This window comes from Juglans regia, chromosome 7 (genome assembly GCF_001411555.2).
Source record: "Juglans regia cultivar Chandler chromosome 7, Walnut 2.0, whole genome shotgun sequence".
Taxonomy (NCBI): domain Eukaryota; kingdom Viridiplantae; phylum Streptophyta; class Magnoliopsida; order Fagales; family Juglandaceae; genus Juglans; species Juglans regia.
This window is the reverse complement of record NC_049907.1, coordinates 33,814,029-33,831,073: the sequence shown is the minus strand read 5'-3', so window position 1 is coordinate 33,831,073 and position 17,045 is coordinate 33,814,029. Positions and strand designations below refer to the sequence as shown.

The window sequence follows — 17,045 nt, the reverse complement described above, 5'->3', positions numbered from 1 at the left end:
GTTTGAAAATTTTAAAAATTTGTAATAATAAGATGAGATTGTTTTTTGTGACGAACACATTGAGATTTTCTTTATCTTGGGTTAAACGCTCATTTTAGAGCCTGTTTGGATACAAAGGTTAAATGAAATCATCTCATTTCATCTTATATAATTTTAATTAATAATCTCATTACTATTTATAAATCATCTCAATTCATCTCATCTTACTATCTAAACAAACACAATATAAGCTAGAGTTCTACATGTGATGATGGGCCTAAAGCCTAAATAGCCTATAGCTCCCGTTCTCATTTGGGCGGGTCTGGGTTTGCATTGTGGGACTAAGTAAGATAATTATTATTTATTTCAGTACCCGATACATGACATAATCATTTTGTTTTATTAAAGAAAAAAAAAACAATCATTGGCCCAGCCCAACACAGCGACTAAAATTGACATAGACGGAAGCTGAGGGCGTTGGTTTCTGACATTTCTCGTAGGCTGCTTGAAGTTGTAGACGTATAGGTAAAAACATTGTTTTGGGAGATGGCAGCGGCATATCAGCAGCTATTGAGCGTGGGCACAAAGATCGTCGCTGTGGGCAGAAACTACGCTGCTCATGCCAAAGAACTCGGCAACGCCGTCCCCAAGGTCTCCCCTCCCTCTGTTTCCTTTGCTCTCTTGAATTGAATTAGACGTTGTTTTTGTTAATAGGAGCCGGTTTTGTTTCTGAAACCCACGTCGTCCTACTTGGAAAATGGAGGAACAATCCAAATCCCCCACCCCTGGGGGTCTCTGGATCATGAGGTCGAGCTTGCGGTCGTGATCGGCCAGAAAGCTCGCGATGTTCCTGAGGCCATTGCCATGGACTTTGTTGCGGGTACCTTCTTAAATTCAAACCTACTATGTATTCATAAAACTTTATTTTTCTGTATTTGGATTTCGCATGAACCAATAAATATTTTTTTTATATAAGTAAAACCACTAAATATTTTTTTTATTGATTTTTGACAAGTAAGAAAGAGTAAAACCACTAAATATTATGATCACAATTTTCCTAATTTTCTACGAATTTATTTATCTGCATGATTATTTATTGAATTATTCTACTTTATGGAGTATGTTTGTTTTGATATTTTTTTAAATCAAATAGCTTAACGTTTCGGTGACCCAGGATACGCTCTGGCACTGGATATGACTGCCAGGGAAATTCAAGCTTCTGCGAAGGTTCACTTTTCGATCTTGTAAAATATTAATTGGGATTAGGATCTCTAGAATTTTATGGTTACTCTAAGGTAGCTCTCTGAATCATAGTGATTATTGTTAGTTAGATTGTTCCTATTTTACCACCTCTTCATGCAATTCTTCCTTGACTGAGTTTTAACATTCTTAGTGCTAGTAGTTCTTTCTTTACCGGTAATTGGATGTTTAGTATTAAGAAGATTTTGTCACATCTTCATGTGGATGAAATGAATATTATAGTCGAATTTTTGCCACAAGCATGTTAACATAGTAAAAAGTAACATCGTGGCACCAAGATTGAGTTTAGGAATTTGGTGTTTACTTTAAAGAGATTTAGGTAGTCAATGGGATCCCACATTGGAGAGAATTTTTTATGGTTTACAATGGTTTCAATGAGTTCCAATTGTTATAGTGACTAGTTCTTTCAGTGTTACCAGACTGTAGCTAGCCAGGGTGGTGTTTTACACATTGTCTGAGATAAAAAGTTCTTACGGTTTAGAATGATTCCAATGAGCTCCAATCATTGGCTAGTCCTTTTGGAGTATAAGCCCAATTGCGGCTTGAGCTTTCTTTGGTCATTACACTTAAAAAGTTGCTGCACACTTTAAAGAGATTTAGCAAGATTTTATGTATTCCTTTACTCTTGCCACAAGTTGGATGCAGATCTAACGGAGTTGGAGTGTTAGCTTAGTAAACTGAGAATGGCATGAGGCTGTTGCAGAATCTTTTATTTTCTTACAGGATTAACTCATGCAGTTTCACATCCATGTACTGCTTCTCTCCTGCATTCAGATAAGTGCATGCCGTTTTTTATTACTTAATGTGGTTTCTATCTCTTGGTAAATGTGCCAGTCTGCAGGTCTTCCATGGACAGTAGCTAAAGGGCAAGACACCTTTACCCCAATCAGTTCAGTTGTAAGAAATGAACTGTACTTTTTTCAATTCCTCTCTTTCTGCTGATATTGTACTAAATTGGATCAGAAGTTATTTGAGATCAAACAGGTGCACTCAGCACATGTGGAGATGAGAAGTTACTAATACTATTTTATATCAGAAACAGAAATGATATTTGTAGTCATAGAGTGCGCATGTGCCGCGTACTACTTTTGAAAAAAGTAAGTAAATATGGGACCCACATGAAAAAATTAATTTTTTAATGGTAGACCCCACTCTTTTTCAAAAGGAGTGCACGGCGCTTGCACAACCCATGATTATATGCATTACTCTTCCTCTCCATGAACTTTTCCACTTTCTTATTTGAATCTCCAAAATATATATGCAGCTGCCCAAGGCAATGGTGCCAGACCCTGACAACTTAGAATTGTGGTTAAAGGTTCAAAATCTTCATTCTTTCTTTTCTTTTTACTTCACCAAATGCTTAGTTTCTAGTCATTCCAAATTACTTCAGGTTGACTGGATTTGGCTCATCACAGGTTGATGGAGAAGTACGACAGAAGGGCTCAACCAAGGATATGATGTTTAAGATCCCATTTCTCATTAGCCATATTAGTTCTATCATGACACTTCTGGAAGGAGATGTCATACTAACAGGTATTGCCTGGTCATTGTTTCTGCTACAGTTATTGAACTATAATTACTTGAACAATATCTGTAGAATTCTATTTCCTGACTGAAATTGAGATGGTGATTAACAACTTATCCCTTTATATTGAAATTGTGCAGCTCAAACCTCATTTTTTTTCTTTGGCATAGTTCAAACCTCATTTTGAAAATTGATGCTATTTGTACAAAAACATGCATGAAAAGACAAAATCACTTTTAAAAGCATAGTTTTTTAATATCAAGAATAATTTTCTCTGTTCGCACATGTTTCCATCCTAGTTAACAACTGTTTTTGACAAAGGGGTAAACAGACACTGAAGCTAAAATAAGGTCTGAGTTGGATTGAGTTAAATTTTTCAACATAAGTAACAATGAATGGTAGTTCCTTAGCAGAAAGTGTCATTTACCATGTGTTTTGTTCTAGTGGAATTTGGAGATCTTTATATGTAAGTTTTAGTTTGGATGGTTAAGATTGCTCGTTAAATGGCCCAGACAGAAGATGATATTCTATTCTTTTATTCATGGGAGTGGTTACTAACAACATGTACTTGTAGTTATTGGTATACAGGAGGCAGATGTTTAGGCTCACCTTGAATGTCTTTTGTATAATTGATTTTATCAAGACTTTAGAAACCGTGTAAAATGGAATGATTTGTTCTTATCATAAAATGCTAATGCCGTCTTTTCTGTTAAAGAATGTTAATCTTCTTTTAACAGACTGGTCAACATTCACATCAAGGACGTACAGGAGAAGACGAAGGACTTCTTATTAGCTTACTAATCCCCTTTTTACTTTTGCACAACGTAACTTTCCTCGTAACATTTTCTTGCAATAATTTTCCTTGAGCTGCTCTTATTGCAAAGACATTTTATGTCTTTAAAAGTAGCAGTATTGTAATTTAGAGTACCACTGCCAGTTCTGGTACTAAAATGATGCCATGGCATGTTTAAACCAAGTAGAATTCTCCCTCCCCCCCCCCCCAAAGTACAAAAACGAAAGGTAAATATTTTTCTGAGTTATCAACCTCTCTAAGACAAGAATGTAGAATGAGGTCCCAATCATTGTGTTGTTCATGTTGTTTGTGCAGGCACTCCCCAAGGTGTTGGCCCGGTGAAAGCAGGTCAAAAGATAACCGCTGGCATAACCAACCTTCTGGACGTTTACTTCAATATTGAAAAACGGCAAAAGCTTGGACGTTCTTGATCACTCCCAGCAGCAGCCACTATCTATCTGTGACTCCACCACATGAGGGCTGACTCAGTTGTTAGTTTTATTGGCCGCCGTTCACATGAGGGCTTCTTTTTCTTTTGAAGGTGTTCACAGGACACACCATTTGAACACTTGTTTTGAAAGACAACCAAAAAGTTAAAAAGGGTCCGGAATAAATAGTTTCAGAAAGTAGAATAATTACCCATTTTCTCTCGTTTTTATGAATGAGTAGAATTCACCAATGTTTAGCAGCATGTGCATTCTGTCTCCCCAAAATGAAGACAAGCACTACCACGGTTTATAATATTTGCCATCACCAATTCACATACATGGAAGGGCGCAGTTTTTTCCTACACACGAAAGAGTGCATCAGTTGATTGAGATGGTGATTGTCTTTGCCAAGCAATAATGACAAGAGGGGTAATTAATTTGTTAATGCCAAAAATCGTACAACAAGCTGGAATGAGATAAATACTCATTCTTGATTTATGGGTACAGTGTCGGTTTGGACCTCAATGAAGCATTTTGAAGCCTACGGTGGCGATTAGGGGTGGCGATCGGTGCCCATTTGTGCATCTATAACTGTAAATAGAAAAAGAATATTGAAAATGTAAATAGAGATAGAGACAAAGGTTTATGTGATTCGGCCTAGGGTCTACGCCCACGAATCGTTTGGAGGGAAAATTCACCATAATATGAGTATTTTATAATTTCTCATAGCCTCTTATTTCTCTATGTATAATGAAAATTAGAGATTCCATTTTTTAGAAAAAATATCTCTAAAGCTCTCGTCGTGAGATTAAAGATCATTTTGTTCCGATCATATCTCCTTTTTTAGAGGCCCTTGAGAGTGGTGAGGAATGACATCTTTTATGTCTCCTCACTCTTTGCGTGTCTAACTTTCCTTCCTCTATTTTCTCCTTTTTCTAATCAATTTTTTTCTTCTCGGACACCCTTCTTTTCCTTTTTGTCTTGTTCCCCTCCTCTATGTTCTCACTTGCCTCCTAATGATGACAATTTGATGGGCTAGGCTTGGCATGCCTGGACTGCCATCTTTTTCTCGGACACCCTTCTTGTCTTGTTCCCTTCCTCTATTTTCTCCCTTGCTTCCTAACGATGGCTCTTTGATGGGTTGTGACTGGTATATCTAGACCTGTTATTTGTATCCCCTCCATAACCATTCCAAAGTCAAACCTTTCACATTATGTTCGCAAGTGGAATTACCAAAATACCTTGCATTTTACACCAAATAGATATTTATCTATTATACTGAAAATGAAGAGGATTTAAAATCCCAAAGAAACTAATTCCTTGATATGCATATAACTACAAATCAAACCAAATTAAACATTGGAGATTCATATAAGTAAGGCTTAGAAAGTTACAGGAAATATGGCCAGCCGACACATTAATTTATTGACATGTGTAGAGTATCAACTACTACTTATTGCAGAAAGGCAGAGCAAACACACTGACAGCCACACAACACAAATAGCCCAGGAGGGGATCAGAGAACAAGAAGCCAATGATCCAACATCAGAGTGGGTGGGGTGTGAAAACGCAAATCAGAATGTCTGAAAGAAATCATAAATGTGTTTGGTGATCTCATCAGGTCGCTCCTCGTGGAGAAAGTGTCCAACTCCTTCCAGTACAATTACGTCCTGCAGAAATGGCACGTATTTCTTGAACCCACCCTTATGTATGTATTCCTTGGTGCCTGGAGCGTTATAGGTCAGGTCAAGGTCTCCAACAATGAACTTCGCCGGAACTTTTACTTGGGTCCCAGTCCACGGGGCGGTGAGTTCCCAGTTTCTGCAAAGAGCGTTGTTCACAAGAAGTGTGAGAATATAATAGCCTTGGATCTGTAAAGAAGACTGTTTTTTCAATGATTCTATTCTGTTAACTTGAGAGCCCACAATTGGATCAATTCACTGATATGTCTAAAAGATAATCTATATGCAAACCTCCCAATTGATACACCAAATGCACTGCTCATGCGAAAACCTTTTGCATCAGCTCTATAAAAATTGTTAATGTGAGATCATGAGGTTAATTGAACCATATCTGGTTTCACCAATCTTGAAGTGGCTATCAGGCTATATATAGCTGTTGTTGCATTATATACATACATACATACATACATATATATACATAATGAGCCTAAAATTGATGCAAAATTCAGCCAAAGTTTGAAGGTAACGTACAGGTCTAAATTTCTGTAGTAGTTGACAGACCCGGTGAAGCCTGTCTTCTCATATTTGCAGGCATAGTAATTAACGTCTTCCTCAGACAACCAAGAGGGCAAGACAATTGGAGTGTCTGGTGGAGGAGGCACAAAGCCTTTACCTTTAGGAAAATAAATTGGACCTGGATTCCGGTACGTTAGAAACTCCTTAAGAACAGTTGCAGTACCCGTCTGGGCAAACTCAGCTTCTATATCTCCAGGCTCCTACGTACCCACAGTATTGTTTAATAAAGCAACATGTCCATTAATTAGAATATACCACAATGTTCTTAATTAATTAACGCACAAAACACATTACTCATGATACAGAAGTCCATCACATGCATCAGCTAATATTAAAAAGTATTGAAATTTTAATATATTTTTTTATAACCATAATGTCAACTTTATCGTGTTATGATCAAACTAGCTTATTAAATGACATCGCATATGATTAGAACAGTTGATACTTAATCCAAAAGCAGAGACTACGTGTACTTGTAAGAGCAAATGCTTCTGAATTAGATCATCATTTTCTAATGTCAACTCATGTATCATCATGTGTTCTGCTTATATTATTATATATATACATATATATATATATATATGTATGTATGGCATCTCCGGCATATGACAAGAACAGTTAATACCAATCAAAAACAGATTGCGCGCGGGGCAAAGTTGATAAGAATTGGTTGGCTTAATTCCTTCATGAATAGGCAAAAACTATATGCATGTTGATCAAGAAAAAGCATTGCTTTCTGCATTAATTTTGTTGATAGATGTATATGCAGGGTCAAAGGTGACGCCTTTTTTCTCTATAATTTTCCTAGCCAGATTTCAATATCCTCCCCTTTGATGATATTGAATCCCCATCATGTAGTAGGTCATGCCTAGACAACAAAGACTGAAGAACCTACTATAAAGAAACTGCCTATAAAGTTTTCTAAACTTCATCCTGGAAGAAGATTAGCAACGCGTGTATGAGGGAATTCATTCCTATTTGAGCAATGCTTCACCAAAACACGTGGCAAAAGCACTTGAAATTGATAATTTCTTTTAAGAGAAGTTCTACTGCTACCAAAATGATTTCATAAATTAATACGGTTTCATATGATATATTAGATCTATTTTATAATAAAAATAGATTTACAATCTGTCGTATAACATCAAACCATACAAATTTATAGATTTATTTTTGTGAGTTAAAACAATTTTTTTCTTTTTTAATGATTTTTCCAATGCATGGCAAACAAACCTAAACGCCAAACGCCAGAAACAGGGACGGGTCACAGGAACATCACCGGATCTAATGATCGAAGCAGACAAACATCAAAAAGCTTGTTGATAAGAGGACTAATATTATTTATTAGCTTGGATGCATGACTTTTCCCTAAGAATATACTAATTAATTAGTCAGTTCATTATAATAATCTTCTCTAAAGCAAGGGAAACTGAGAAAGGGAGATCAATAAGTCAACCAAGAAAATTTTTTCTCATCAATCACTATTTACTATCTCATACTCCACATCATATAAAAAACATATCCACTCTATAAAAAACACTCTTACACCTTATGAAAAAAGTATAAGTATAGAATGTGTGATCAAATAATAATTGATGAATAAAATTACTCTATTAACAAACAAACTGAAGATATATCATATATTGTACAATGAGTGCATATTGTACAAATAATTAAGAACTTTACTACTCATCATCTTCACCCATCATATATTAAACTTTTTTCATCCTTTTATTTTTAGTTTTTAAATTTTTTTTTAAATTTTATCTTTTTAAAACTTATTTAATTCTTCTCCTCATCATTCGTATCTCAGAAATTAAACAACCGGTTTCAATAAAAAAGAAATTAAACAACCGACACGGAGCAGACCAAACCCGACAATGACATGCGAGAACGATAGACAAGCTACGCAATTATTTGTTTACAGAAAAAAATAAAAAAATCATAAGAATCTTCTAAAAACAATATTTGAATATAAAAATAATATTTCTGGTGTTTTCTGAGATTAGATGTTTTCTAAAGCAAACGAGGCCTTAATTAGCTGGCCGCTGAGACTCGGATTCAGAATTCACAAGTACTCTCGGGAAATTCACAGGGCCATATTGAGAGTACTTGTATTTCTTCGTACAATCTTCTTCAAACTGTGGGACGAAAAATCACTGCTAATATTTGGAGATTACGAAAAAATAAAAGCGAGTATTATAAAGAAAAATGAAGGTCACTGTGCGTGGTCGTATGACAATTAACAGGAGGGTTTGAGAGAAGATAAGCAAATCATGATCTTGATGAAGCAAAATAATAAAACCCACCCAACAAAATAAATGAATTTTCAAAGCAGATAGATAGAGAGAGAGCAAACAGAAAAAAGTTATACACAGGTTAAAAATGGAGAGAACCTGAAATCTGCAAATGTAATAGTCATTTCCGTAAAGAGCTCTCAAGGACTCTAGAGGCTTCCTTTTAGGGTTCCTGGGACTAAACACCACGCTCAAGTTGACCAGAGCCTTCACCTTGTCCGGCCTGAACAGGCACAGAGCCCAGGCGATGAGCGCGCCCCAATCGTGACCCACCACGAAGACCTTGTCCTGGTCGGCGGCCACGGCGTCGAGGAGCGCAACGAGGTCGCCCACCACGTGGAGGCTCGTGTAGCTCGTGGGCGATGCCGGCGCGTCCGTGTCGCCGTAGCCACGGAGGTCCGGAGCCAAGGCTCGGAAACCGAGGGAAGCAAATGCTAAGATCTGGTGCCGCCACGAGTACCAGAGCTCGGGGAAACCGTGCAGGAAGAGAATCACTGGGCCCTGGCCTTTCTCTGCTATATGCATGTTTATGCCATTCACGTTCAAAACTCTGTGCTCTATGCCTTCCATCTCTCTCTCTCTCTCTCTCTCTCTTTTATAGTGGCAGAAAGACTACTGTTTGCTTCCTAAGAAACATAGAAGGGAAAAACGACGGGAGAAGTTATAAGCTGGAGAGGTCGGCGACCGGACGTGAATGTGTGAGCAGTGATGTACTAAAGTCTAAAAACATGTGACGGGGGGGGAAACAAACTAACCAGTACAACTGAAGATGGTGGCGAATACAGATGAGTGAAATAAGGTCTAAGTTGTTTTGAAAAATATCTCATTTTATCTAATTATTATAAATTTTTTAATTTTTAATATAAAATAAAATAAAAAATTTAATTTTTTTAAATTTTAAAATAAAAATAATATTAAAAAATATATTTTAACAATATTTTATTTAATTTTTTAATCTTAATTTTATCAAACCTCTAAAAGTAAACGAGGCATAAGTGAATTGTGAGTTGGAGAAGCCTACTCAAAATAGCGGAGAATATAAATAAGAATCTTATCGGCTCTGACAATAGTTTCTCCATCCTATGGTCAAGATGTATTTTTTTATTTTATATATTAGTTTTTATAATATACATCATATCAACTTATTTATTTTTTTTTTATATTATTTAAATATTATATTATTTTATTTATTTCAATTATTTTCTTTAATTATTAATGATATCTTCATATTTTTTAATATTTACAATATCTTTTTCTATATAATGTTATATAATTATGTCTTATTTTAAATTAATTTAAATTTATAAATTAAATCAAAATATAAATTAATTAAAAAAATAAAAAGAATAGATTATACAATGAAAGAATTCTCAAAATATATTATGAAAATATTCATTCTCAATAATTATATAATATGAACAAAGAAAGTTGAAGAAATAAGAAACTTAGCAAGGTGAGGAAAGACAAATTAATTAAAAATGTTTTTATTACCATATGTGATTCTATGTAATAAGTTAGATCTACTTTAAACTTAAACAAATATTTTAATTAAATATATCGGAACAAACCATGTGAATTCATAAATTTTAATTGTGTGGGATTTCTTTGTAAGCCAAGCATTTGTCTTTTATAATTTGTATTTCTCTCTCTCTCTCATGCATGATATCTTTCTCCTCCTTATATTGGTTGCACACTTATTTTATAAGCATTGCACTCTAATATTTATGTCATTCTCATGTTGATGCAATAAAAAAGATAAAGAAAAAATAAATTATCATTTATTACAATTATTGAAAAGTACAATTAGTACTATATTATAAGTTTATCAATAGTGAATAAATAATAGATAAGCCGTTGTATAGTATTTGCAAAAACCATTAATTAAAATAGATAAAGTGATTTTTGGTTAGATATTTTAAATATAATTACTCGGATAAGGCATTATTGGGAATGTTCTAAGGGTTTTTTTTTTAAAGAACATTGCTCTAAGTTAATATAAAGCTGCGGCCTATATATAAAAATAGAGCCAAAAAGGAAAACATTTTAAGTATTTAAAAAGATATTTGAAAATAATGTTCTCAAGACAATTCATGTTATTTTATCTTTATTAATGTGTTTGTGTGTGTATATATATATATAATATGTAAAGATATTAATTACAAAAAGACAAATTAAATTGGTTTTGTTAAAATTTATGGATAAATTATAAAATACAATAATATAGATAATCTATATTATCAAAATTAATTAACTCGTGAGCAATTAAGTTCGGACTTGTTCAAAATATTAATAATAAGCTGTTTATGACTAAAAATATCATACGATACGATAAACTCGAGCTGATCACTTATATTCAAAGTAAAAATTAGACTGAATAAAACTTTATCTAGTACTACTGCTAATTCGACTGTCATTGAAACTAGTAGAGATCAGGAAGCTTGTTTTGTGGAAATCGAGTCCGAGAAGGAGTGCTTTTGAGCTCAAATGGAATTTGTTTTCTTCTCTTTTCAGTTTGGAATTTCTGCAACGTGACTCACGAAAAGAAGTGATCTATCTATCAGCTTTGCCTCAAAAGAAAAGGACAAAAAGAAAATGAAGGACCCATCGCTTGTTACTTTTATGATCATTGATATGGTACTGATTCTTTATTGAAGGTATAATCTATAAAGTTTTGGGTATACAGGAATTATTAAAATGAATATAGATGATATCATTAATATAATATATAGCATGATTAGAGTCATTCTACTTACGAGTAGATACGAAATACATTCACATCATTGATACGATAAGATCTAATTTATAATATTCAAATTGTTAAAAAAAAATTATAAGTCAAGTCGTGACATGACGGTGAAAGATATGTGTTCTCCACATCAACTTGTAAATAAATTTTTTTTATTGACCAAGTCTTAGCCTCAACAAAAAGGGGGCAGGATTTATGAAATTAATCTAGATTAATTGAATTTTAAGAGTTAAATTCATGAAAACATCAAATTCAAACCGAGTCTTGCTATTAGGAGAACTGCCTGCATCATTACTAAATATAGCCCTCAAATAAGGGGCTATATACAGTACCATTACTTCTTGGATAATGCATGCACATCGTGTTCCTAAATGTCTATAATAATATAATGATTATTGTTTTATTAATGCAAGGGTATATATTCAGTTATATATAATATCACTTAAGTTAATTTCTATTATTATTTACAAGTCAAATGGTTGGGATTTTAAAATATTAACATTTATAGCTTCAAGTTGATACAAACGCCAAAGAAATGAATATAGAAAAATAAATAGGATATTCCAATGATAAAATAGAAGTTCTTGAGATTGAGAGAGAAAATAGTGATATTATCTTGAGAGAACTACTACAATCACAAAGAGATTATACAAAAATAATCTCACAAATTGATGTGATTTCATATAATGCGTTAGATCTACTTTATAATAAAAGTAACTTTACAAGCTACGAATCATATCAAACTATATCAGTTTATGATATTACTTTTGTATAATTTCTTTGTAACTAAAATATTTCTCTTATACTAATTGGGAGATTTGATTTTGATAATGGCTTTATACAATGCTACCTAACATAACAGTTGGGTTAACAAATAACTCAATAAAAAAGGCTCACCATTTATATAGATACTCCAAAAGTATCGATTGGAGAAAAATATGGTTAAACGGGGACGAAGATGCTATGAAAGAGGTAAAACTAGGGGAATGATTGAATAAAAAACTTGGGGAATTTCACATAATCGAGGTCGGCTTTTTGAAAAGGGCATTTTGTACAAATAAAAGTTCGTTATAATTATGTTTTTAAAATAGAGAAAAACCATGTTTGTAAGCCAATATTAAAGAAATATTGATTAACTTAATATTATTACACTTGCGTTTACATTTACAGTCACAGTATAATTATATACAAAATGATCAATATAATTGCATAAATAAAATAGAAAATGATGAACCATTAGTGGGTCAACTCCATGGATCATGGAGGCATGACATTTGGCTGAATATAATATTGTGCAGATATGGCTTGATCGTTGGATGCTCTGTCATGATTTGTGGAGGAGGATATCTTGGCATGATTTTCGGTGATATTGATATTATCATCAATACGCCCCCTCAAGCTCAACGGGGGTGCTGCAAGGACAATGAATTTGTTTCGAAGGAAGGCAAACTTAGAGGCAACAACTAGCTTAGTGAGGATGACTGTTGGCTGGTCCTTGCCAGAAATGAACTAAACTCTAAGATGATGATGGGCAACTTGCTCACTAACGAAATGGAAATCTATGTTAATGTGTTTGGTTCATGAATGAAAAATAGGATTGATAGAGAGATGCGTGGCCCCAATATTATCACACTACAACGTGGGTGGTTGATCCAAGAAACTGCCAAGCTCTTTGAGAAGACCCTAAAGCCAAAGAAGTTCAGCTGTGCAGTTGGCTAGTGCACGGTATTCAGCTTCCGTGTTGGAGCGAGCTACTATATGCTGTTTTCGAGAGCTCCAAGAAATTAAATGTGATCCAAAATAGATGAGGTAGCCACTTGTGGATAGGCAATCGTTAGGACAACTAGCCCAATTAGCATCGGAGAAGGCTTGTAAAATTGGCGATATTTGTGGGGTACACTTCAAGCCATGACAAGGTGTCGCTTTGAGATACTGAATGATGCGCTTCACAGCAGTCTAGTGAGTGATGGTCAAACGGTGCATAAACTGACAAACTTTGTTAATAGTGAAGAGAGATCAGGCCTTGTGAGCAAAACATATTGGAGGGCCCCGACAATACTCCTGTAGAGAGTGGGATCATGAAATGGATCACCATCAAAGAGTTTAAAAGCATGTGCTGAGGATATAGGAGTGGAAACAGCCTTAGCATTGGACATATTTGTTTTCTGGAGCAAATCCACAACATACTTGTGTTGAGAGAAAAAGAGACCACCAAACTCAAAATGAGTTTCAATACCCAAGAAAAAATGAAGTTGCCCGAGGTCCTTAACAGGGAGACCATCACAAAGCTGATGAATCAGAGAATTAATGGTAGTAGTAGAGGAACCTGTGACGAGAATGTCATCGACATAAATGAGAACTAGAAGTTCCACAGAGGACTGTGGATAGAAGTTCCACAAACCAGAGTCTACTTTTTGGTGCATACAGTGAAAATGTTTGTGGACTCTGGTTTAGTACTTTTTTATTTCCCTATTTATATTCGCTTCCTCCTTGATATTATTTCAATCGGTAAGACCATTGCAATTGTTTTGATAAGTAATAATGTATTCAAGATATAGGCATAATATAATTACACATGACGTATACAAAGGAAACACCTTTGTTACTTCCACAAACGAATAGAAACTAAACGCAATTTGAACCAATTTCTGGGTAAGCAAAATTATCTATTTTACGCAAACACTTTAACCCAGGAACTGGTCGTACTCATGAAAAAATCTAACGAAATATCTCCCCAATGAGCGTTCTTTATCTTCGATACCATCTCCCATTTCTTTCAAACCATATGCACCCTATTACACAAAGACGTATCATTTTCTACAACATGGTATATGTTCGGGATTTACTTTTAGAGTGTTAAGTGTTCATAAAAGAAGTTCTAGATTCAGTTATAAATAGAAGTTTCATAGTCTCCAACTGACGCATTAAATTACGCACAACTAAAGTTCTTTCCTAGCATTTGTGCATATTCCCACGACTGTACCCTTTGCATTTAGTTTTTTACTGCCTTTCGGGTGGCCATGGAATACTGTCAATAACATGCTTTTGGAAAAATGCCTAAAACTTGGCGTCTTCTAAATACAGTGACAATAGTACCAATTAACCAAAACATCTTCTCTTGGGAAGCTCATTTTTTTTTTATGTTATGTATGATAAACTTTGGTAAGAATTTGAGGATTGATTTTGTTTGTCACTACTCCACTGTTCAATAGTATAAAAGCACCTAACCAAAAAAGTACTCAAAGGGAATGTACAAGGTGAATTCTTTCAGCATGGGATGTAGGACCCGTGTAATCCTGCAAGGAGTGTGCCATCTGACACTCCTGTGGTGACAGTGCATTTCTGTGTGACAGTAAGTTGGAGTGCTCAGATAGCTAGGCTGAATTGTGTATCTAAATATATTTTTAGTTGAATCCTCTCCTCGTCATCACAATTCAGCCGATCACCTGAATTTCTTTGCTTGCTTATGTTAGCCTCTTTTTAATTTGTAATGCTAAGTGGGTTACATTTGTTATATTTCATTAACAACAAGTCATTCCCATACGCCGTTAACAGTTTCTTCCGTGGTCTGTAGCTTTGTGATACCAAGTTAAATTGCTCGATTGGAGTTCTAGGGTCATAGGACAGAAGTTCTAACGTATTGCGTCATGTGTTGGCAGCTTTTACGCAAGAACGTTGTTGTGTGGCATAAACTAGATCATCCAAATCTTACTAAGGTATACTCTCTACTTGTGCATCTGCTGCACTTCTGAATCTGCATATATATATATAGATATATTTAAAATTTATATGTTACATTAATATGTGGCACTATGGACCGTGAATCTGTTGTCTCTTTTGGTTTAATTATCTTTTTAGTTAGTTTCGTGCTTTGATTCATTTTCATGCTTTTCGTATTATTTTTTCCTTTGCTGCCCCATGATAATTTTGGTTATGCATTTCAAGAAAAGCCTACATTTATACCATGTTCTTATATTTACTATAGATGCTGCTTGCATCTATGTTGATATAATCATTGATGTATCCAGAATAATTTCTACTTCTATAAAGAAAAATAACAATATTTTCCTTTATATCTTTTGCCAAAACCTACTCAAACTTTTTTTTTTTTTTTGATAATAAAGGACCACATTCCATTTATAAAAAAGGACATACAACTTTGATTTAAAAAGTCAGTTACAAACGTTAATAGCACCTCAGCACACTTTCGTGGCTGACATGGTCTAGCCCAGATGACAGAACTCTAAAGACCGAAGTCTAAGAGATTCGTCGTACACATCTCTGTCCCCGACAGAGTAAACAAACCCCATACCCCGACTACGCGAGGTAGGGTACACCAATCCCATACATCGCCAAAGTGAAGATGGGGACATACCACCAGTTCGGACCATGGTCCGCGGGGACTAAATTTTTGAATTTTTTTTTTTTTTTTTAAAACAGAACACAAGAAAATACATTGGAACACAACTAAAACCAACAGCAGACAAAAAGCTCAGAATGGCTGCGGAGGCGCTTGCAGAACACGCATCACCCTGGGAGAAAGCCGTCGACCGATCTTGGAAGTTCCGGGCTCACAGACCCTAGCGGCGCCACGCGTCGCGACGGTAGAGGGCCTCTCGGCGTCGCGAGAAGGCCACTCGCCGAACGCCTACGAGTTTTTTGGCCGCGCGTGAGAGCAACTCACCACTCCGGATGGCATCGCCTTCGGTAGACTTGAAGATCGGCGGCTGGGCAACACCATGGGGAGGCGCGTGCTGATCTATTGTCGCCGGAAAGACCAGATCCGGTGTTCCCCCTTATTTAGCCTACAAAACAGAAAAACACAAAAACGGAGCGGCTGTGTGCACAGAGCGGACGGAGGAGGGAGAGGTGGGGAGAGGGGGAAGGAGCCGAAGCTCCCACCCCCTCGAGAGAGACGGGTTCGAGGCGCTGAGGGAGGCGGGCGGGTTCGGGAGAGATGGGAGAGACGAGAGACTTGTGGTGTCGACAGTTAAATGCGGCCACGAGCCGACATTTATTTCCTACTCAAACTTAAACTATAATAGTTTGGTGCAATTTGAAATGATAGAGTTTTCGGATATTTCAATTACGTGGCTTTTATGCGTAAACTAATGTGAAATGTGACATTATCTTCATAATTGTCCAGATCTTCATAAGTGTAATACCATGTTAGGCCATAGGCAGACAATTTGGACACAAACTCATAATCAGACAATGAAAAAGCCTCTATTTTGTATATTAGTTTGCCTTTTCTGATTTTGAATATTCTGATTTATTGCCTGCTCCACCTACCTTGTGTGGAAGTTAACGAGGGCTGTGGATAGCCCCCCTCTTTAATTGAGAAACAAGGTTCATCCTCCCTAAGAACATACTGAATAAAATTATCTTAGAATCAGAGATAATGCATTTCAAAAGAAAACACCACCAGACCTATAACTTAGCCTACTTTGGTCACAGAATAATTCGACCAAGATATACCTGCGGACATGCCATTTCAATGAGTGCCCTTCGCCTTCAATCACCACAGATTTTATATGCCCTTGAGTTGTAGTAGGGACCAGCCATATATGTATATATATATATGGCTATATATATCAAACTTAAATTCTACTTTATTTTATAATTGCTGCATTGACATGTAATAGAATACAAAAAAACATGCATTTTCCCTCCTTAATTTCCGAGTATGGGCTCCTTATTTCAATTATAGTGCCTAATTCTCTGGCCTCTTCCTTCATTCAACCTGAAAATACACATAA

At 35.5% G+C, this 17,045-nt stretch overlaps 3 protein-coding genes across 3 annotated transcripts; 1 reads left to right on the top strand and 2 right to left on the bottom strand.

Annotated features, from left to right (window-relative positions):
* The first annotated feature begins 415 nt into the window (after positions 1 to 415).
* On the top strand, positions 416 to 4,236 carry LOC108987296 (probable acylpyruvase FAHD1, mitochondrial). The gene is made up of 7 exons (XM_018960183.2): positions 416 to 630; positions 694 to 859; positions 1,154 to 1,206; positions 2,074 to 2,136; positions 2,504 to 2,554; positions 2,655 to 2,772; positions 3,873 to 4,236. Exons 1-7 carry the CDS (start codon positions 526 to 528, stop codon positions 3,986 to 3,988), a joined length of 672 nt encoding a protein of 223 aa, XP_018815728.1. The 5' UTR covers positions 416 to 525; the 3' UTR covers positions 3,989 to 4,236.
* A 1,089-nt stretch (positions 4,237 to 5,325) lies between these two features.
* On the bottom strand, positions 5,326 to 9,276 carry LOC108987294 (epoxide hydrolase A-like). The gene is made up of 3 exons (XM_018960182.2): positions 8,640 to 9,276; positions 6,199 to 6,443; positions 5,326 to 5,806 (listed from the first exon to the last, which is right to left on the bottom strand). The coding sequence occupies exons 1-3, from the start codon at positions 9,108 to 9,110 to the stop codon at positions 5,560 to 5,562; spliced, it is 963 nt and encodes a 320-aa protein (XP_018815727.1). The 5' UTR covers positions 9,111 to 9,276; the 3' UTR covers positions 5,326 to 5,559.
* A 3,980-nt stretch (positions 9,277 to 13,256) lies between these two features.
* On the bottom strand, positions 13,257 to 13,709 carry LOC118348930 (uncharacterized mitochondrial protein AtMg00810-like). The gene has a single exon (XM_035691521.1). It carries the CDS (start codon positions 13,707 to 13,709, stop codon positions 13,257 to 13,259), a length of 453 nt encoding a protein of 150 aa, XP_035547414.1.
* Between the last annotated feature and the right edge of the window lie 3,336 nt (positions 13,710 to 17,045).